At 35.3% G+C, this 6,094-nt stretch overlaps 1 protein-coding gene across 1 annotated transcript; it reads right to left on the bottom strand.

Moving 5' to 3' along the window:
* Positions 1–720: 720 nt before the first annotated feature.
* Tnpo-SR (transportin 3) lies at positions 721–5,951 on the bottom strand. The gene is made up of 18 exons (XM_065359523.1): positions 5,679–5,951; positions 5,404–5,610; positions 5,106–5,330; positions 4,899–5,033; positions 4,643–4,833; positions 4,424–4,568; positions 4,209–4,355; positions 3,808–4,010; positions 3,587–3,726; positions 3,318–3,509; positions 3,142–3,242; positions 2,736–2,876; positions 2,517–2,657; positions 2,232–2,443; positions 2,003–2,156; positions 1,765–1,929; positions 1,586–1,698; positions 721–1,503 (listed from the first exon to the last, which is right to left on the bottom strand). Exons 1-18 carry the CDS (start codon positions 5,793–5,795, stop codon positions 1,443–1,445), a joined length of 2,790 nt encoding a protein of 929 aa, XP_065215595.1. The 5' UTR covers positions 5,796–5,951; the 3' UTR covers positions 721–1,442.
* Between the last annotated feature and the right edge of the window lie 143 nt (positions 5,952–6,094).

Here is a 6,094-nt window from a genome sequence, read left to right as displayed (position 1 = left end):
TCAATCTTAAACTCGGGGTTCAATTTCCTGCAACATTATGCATGTGCGAACTATACGAACTATGATTCCCAAGTACCGAGTACGCGGTGCTGTAAAATTTGAAATTTCATTCAAGGGTAACGTAAAAGGCTTCTTGTAAAGCGTCAACGTCGGCAAAAAGCATCCCTCATTTGCATAAAGCCTCAAAAGGGTGGTACCAAACGTTACGTTGGTATTCTGCCTTCCGTGCTTTGGAAACATTCTGACCTTTCTGTAACGAGTTCATTTTAAACCATGCAAATTTATTAGCTTCTAAACTTGCGCAATGAGTTTAAATTACCAACGAATCGTTTTAAACGATGAGTATCATCTTCAAGGGATGGTAATAGAATAATTTACTGTAGGGATGTACTTTAGGCTGTGATGTTTTATTGCTTTCATTTTTACGAGTATGTATTTCATTTCCTTCGGTTTCTTTCCGCGTTATTTTTTTATAATTTAGCTGAGTTTTTATAGACTGGTTATTTTTGGTGGACGAAGAATTTTAGAAGTGTGGTTCGAAATCAGTAGTTTAATTTTTGAGTTACAATATTTTTATTCGTCAGTACCTATTTATTCAGTTTTCAAGTCTGAGATGGTCATTTAATAAATTTAGATCTCTAAACAGTTAAAATTATTTTTCAAACCCGGCCTACTTTTCCTTCAGACTCTGCATAGATATCTGAACAGGAAACAAAACGATCACAATAACGTACAATTTATTTCATTTGGAAGGGGAAAGGGATAGTCCATTAGGTACAAAAACATATACAATAAATTAAAATATTCGTTCATCAATAGTTCATTTTCACAAAATATACTTTTAAAAATTAAAATCGTTAAAATCTAAAATCATCAGCGTAAAATTAATAAGCGTATATTAACGAAAAACAAAAATGACCGTACGAACACGAGAAAAAAAATTGTAGGTATTCTGTGAAATTACTCTAAGTTACATGGTGATCAAATTCTAAACAAAAAAACAAACACATTATATAACTGATAAAATATGCTCCTTTCGGGGGGTGAATAATAATTTTTTGTCAAACTACTCCCGTAGAACTCGCAAATTTGAGAAAAGCCCACGATCGAGGCAATCATTTTGCGATCCCGTCTCCCAAAACCAAAACCCTCCCTATTGATGCAGCATCGTTACAAAGTGCAGGAATCTTTTACGATGATTCCAAACGATTCTTTCCCCACGAATTTGTCAATTCCTTTGAATCATACTTCAAGACAACATTATCGAAGAACATAAAGTATTTGCCTTCAAAGGAGTAGTCAAAGGAAAAGATTCCGAACGTTGGAAAAGCAAAGTGGAATCGATCAATTCTTACGATGCTCTTCTCCAAAAGAATCACTGGCATAATGTATTGCAATTGAACCTGTTGAGACGAGTATATGTAATCGAAATATCGTATTGATTATCTGTAATAGTGCGTAAAGTGTTTCAGTGCTCTTGATACTTCCTTCGGGTCTATTGCTCTGAAATAATCGAACATTGTCAGATTAAAACGTAATTTGTTACACCAGCAGAATAAACTATAGTATTAAAATATCGTCTTACTTTTCACATTTATTTAAAAATATTTGAATTTGTTCGTTTGACGCCATAAGACCACCGGAAGAATCGTGTTTAGGTAATTTCTGTATGCTGGACTCCATCCAACTCAACACAACCTGAAATAATTCTCATTAATCGAATATATTCTTTACCCAAACTCGTCTAATAACTTTCGCCCATACCTTAGAATTAAACTGTATGAGATCAAAGATAACTTCGGAGACATCGTAAATCAAACTAGATCGTAAAATGAAAATACTCGCGTGTATCAAATTCATTATCAACGATTCGCCTATTTTCTCGAAAATCTGTTGAACTGCTTCTTTTTTCGATAACGCTGATGCAGACTGAAACACACAACGGGTTAAATCGATGTTCGCCAACGAGACAGTTTCGATTACTGGACGAATATTCACATACTTGATTGGCGCGAGAATCGAATATCTCGTGGAAAAATTTCATGACCGATGAATTAGCCTCTCTGTGATCTAACGATACAGCTACGAGGCCACATTCTAGTACAGGAAGTATCGACGAAGACCGTAAAAAAGCAGCTGGTAACCTTTGTAATACTCTAAATCGACGAACAGGTTATTCGATTAGGTCGTGAAATTGAAGTGATAGAACACGACGTGAAAGAATAGGTTACCTCGAACATAATCTAAATAAATCGTCTATTGTGTCAGGATGGTCTTTTAACCCGCTAGGATTCTGAAGCAGAGCCAACGTTGGTTCGATGAATGCATCAACCATACTAAGTATTATCTCCCAATTACTCATATCTTCTCCGTACTCGTCCACTAATACAGATCCCAAGTACATGAAACAGCTGTGTTTCTTCGCACCGTACAATACGACCAACTAACACGAAAATCAAAACAATTAATCATACAGGATATTTTCCCCATCAATGACACGATTTTGGTATAATTACTTTTCGAATTAAAGGTTCTAATATGAAATTGCCCGATTTGCCGACGGATCTGATCGCGAAACGTAAACATCTGCAGCATCGTTCCATTGTCCTAAGGTCGTTCTGGTAGTGATCCATTACTTGGAATAGAACCGGTTGGATCTAGAGAAAAATAAAGAATTCTCCTGTAACTTGAAATGTTCAACTGGATTCCAAAGATATGAATTTTTTTTTTCGCACTTCGGAAAAAGCAGGAGTGCACGGGTGCATGACACCGTTGGTTTCTGGATTCGTGTAACGAAATACTGCTGCTAGTCGATCGAGCCAATACGCCGGATCGAAATTGGTTCCTCTGGAAGTTATCTGATTTGTTCCAGAATGCTGAAAAAAATTTAATGAATCGTATCAGCAATTTTTTTATATTATCAATAGAACACAATTCAATTATCGACTCTGTAAATAACATTCCAACATTGGTAACATTTTCCTAGAAGACTATTTTGAATGTGTTACTAAGTACCACTAAATGAGATATTTTGGATTTTTTTTTTCAAAATCGTTCGTATTTTTTAAGATCATATTCATCTTAAATTCAAATAATTGAAGCATTAACGCATTCAAAAAAATAATTCTCTGTAATAAGAACCTCAACAAGTTGTCTCATGGGATTCACTTGCAACCAACAGCTTTCTTTCATGACCATGGTTATTTCTTCATTACTCAAACGTGACATGACCATCGAGACACCTATAAAAAATAAAATCCAGCATTTTCGTCAATTACTCGAGAACATCACAAATGAATAGCTCTTTAAAAACCTACCTTTAATAATGGCAATAGCCGAATCATTGGTTAAATTGAAAGAATGCAAATTTCTAAGAATTTCCAGTAATGGTTTGAAGTATTCTTTTAATCGAACCGTAGCAATGAAACAAATACTACTCATCGCGGTGGCTGCTGCATCTGCGACTTCATTTTGTTGCAAGGACATAGCCAAGTATTCTAACGCAGTAACTAAAATCACAGGAAGTGCAATCAGTAATAAAGTTGCAATGAATCGATCGAAACACGAATATTAATTAAATAATCACCGAGATATTGCGGATTTCTATCAAACCACTCGCATAATTCGCCGAGTATCAGAACAGCTGTGTATCGTACAGCGATATGAGTTGATTCTGGAAGCTGAAAAATAGTAGTGACCGCCTGCGGTACAACTTCGCTTTCATCGCTAAACGTGAAAATTTTATCGAATCAAAATTATTATCGTTTCGAAAACAAGATTTAGACTAATTGAAAACCATCAACTAACGGAAGAATGTTTTTGGCCACCGCTTGCATAATGAACAAATTAGCTTCGATTTGATCCCACGTTAGATTCGGTGAACTCTGCATCGAATGGAACATCTGCCGGAACGTGTGCGTTGAACCAACGATGAATATCACATCTTTGACCAGTTCGGAGACTCTTGCGCGGAACGACTTGAATTCGTCGTTATCTTCGAGCAAACCTTCCTAGAGAGGATTCATAGACCATATATTTATATTCGTTAAGAAGACGCAATCAGCAATTATCATCAGAACGTCTATCAACACAGTTAACAGCGATTAGAAACGAGAATATGTCGTCTAGTGCATTCTCTACAGTCAAAAAAAAAAACTACACTTTGTAAAATTGCGATCGTGTGAAAGCTGAACTGAAGAATAACTAACGTGATCGGGTTCTATTTGAACTTGTCTGCATAACGCGGTCAATAGTCTATTAATGTAGGGTTTAAATTCAGCCGTCAAATTGTCGTCATTTTTCTGATAAATTACTTCCGAAAGCACGAACCAAAATGGAAACGTGATCTCGCCAACCTAAAAGCACAAGATAAACTTTAAATTCAAATATCGCTAACGTATCGTAATATTGAACGGTTATTTACTTCGTATTCGTGGTGACCAACGCAAATTAAAATTAAATCGAGAGTTTTAATTGAAAAATGAGGGTTTCCTTGTTTAGTTTCTTCAGTCATAACGGGAATAAATGCATCTGCTAGTTCGCAAAATATACGACAGTAATTCATCGACCTGAAGAGCAAAACACTTTGAATTAATCTGCATTTTGGTAAACGCGTAATCGTTTTCATCAACGTTGAACTTACTTTTCTGTACATTCTTTGGCGACAGAAATATGGTAAGCTTTTTCAAAGGCGGCTATTTCATTGAATAAATTACGATCTAGTATATGGTTGAGATGAGAACTTCTCAGTCCTTTTAAAAAATTACAAACCACGTCGGAAGCAGCATCGTGTAACTTAGAATTCATGTTTGATTCGTTTTCGAACGTATCGTCCTGTGTAAAATGGCAATTAATCATTCGTGTTCAGTATACGAGTAATCATTAAATTATCAACTTACCGGTGGTACTCTTAAAATATCAAAAGCGTTAGGTAAAAGATGACATTCCAGCACTCCGATGGACATCCAAGAAGCATAACATTTAAGAGCTTTTAATAACGCAGCCGGAGACTGATCTCTTTCCACTACAACTTTCTATAACAACAGGTAATTGATTAAATAATAGTATTGAAAAAAAAGCACAGCATTAATACCGGTTCTACTAACCAAATAATCGTTGAGTAGATTCGAACAACCGCAAAGCTCGTTGAATATTTCAGTACGTCTGTTTGATCCTAATCTTATCAATTCGGTGTCCATTTCTTCGGGAAAGACTTTCAAAATTTCTAATAATACCATATGAGGAATTTCTTCGTATTTGTTTAAAAAAGTATAAATAGGATTTTTCCAAGAACTCATTTGCAAAGTCAGATCAACTACTGCCACACATAGCTGAAACAATGAATATGAAGATTACCGATCTCGATGATCAAATAACCTACTTCGAATCGATCAGTCTACCTACCTGGGTAACAATCAAATTATTTGTTTCTTCGGTGATTTCATTTAAACGCTGCATAAGGGAACTATGCAGGGAAACGATTGCATCTTGAGGTAATTCGTGAAATGAATACATTATTTTGTTTCTGATCATTTGGGCACCGAAATAACACATGTCTACATCGCAGTTTTTCTGCAATAGTAATTGATCAGCTATTTCCCAAGCATGTACCTAGAACAGGAGTTGAGTAATTGTAAAGAGATTACCTAGTCTGTATCATGTAAAGATGTACTACTTACAGAATTTTGTAAATCCATTAACCACCGATTAGCTTTATTTTTCTCATTGCAATCCGGATTGTGGTATAAGGTGTAGATAGCTTCTTTCACCGTATCCATCGAAGGCACACCTTCCATTTTGGAATAGATAATTCTACAATATCTAAGCTGAACACAAATTTACATTATTTTCGTATAAATGCTGCAAACCGCTGAAAGTTTATGCAAAAACTGTTAAAAAAAAAGGAGTAAATTAGCGTAATTGCATCTTGAAAAAAAAATGCTACCGAAGTGTGATAAAATAAGGCTTTTTTACACGAGATAAGTTCGAATTTTTCAATCACTAAGTTCGGTGTTCTGTCACTTTGAATATTTGGTGCAGTTTTGTTGGAGAAAAAAATTGGAGGCAAAAAATTACGAGCTTTCGTGATCAAATT

The sequence above is a fragment of the Planococcus citri genome, chromosome 3 (genome assembly GCF_950023065.1).
Source record: "Planococcus citri chromosome 3, ihPlaCitr1.1, whole genome shotgun sequence".
Taxonomy (NCBI): Eukaryota; Metazoa; Arthropoda; class Insecta; order Hemiptera; family Pseudococcidae; genus Planococcus; species Planococcus citri.
This window is presented reverse-complemented; position numbering and strand designations above follow the sequence as displayed.

Bases quoted from the DNA above. Each gene is read 5' to 3' on its own strand.
- Tnpo-SR (XM_065359523.1), bottom strand. From the start codon at position 5,795: ATGGAAGGTGTGCCTTCGATGGATACGGTGAAAGAAGCTATCTACACC. The intron at 2,658-2,735 runs GTGCGAAAAAAA...ATTTTTCTCTAG, and splicing joins GCACTCCTGCTTTTTCCGAA to ATCCAACCGGTTCTATTCCA. The intron at 1,504-1,585 runs GTAAGACGATAT...CGATTATTTCAG, and splicing joins TTTTTAAATAAATGTGAAAA to AGCAATAGACCCGAAGGAAG.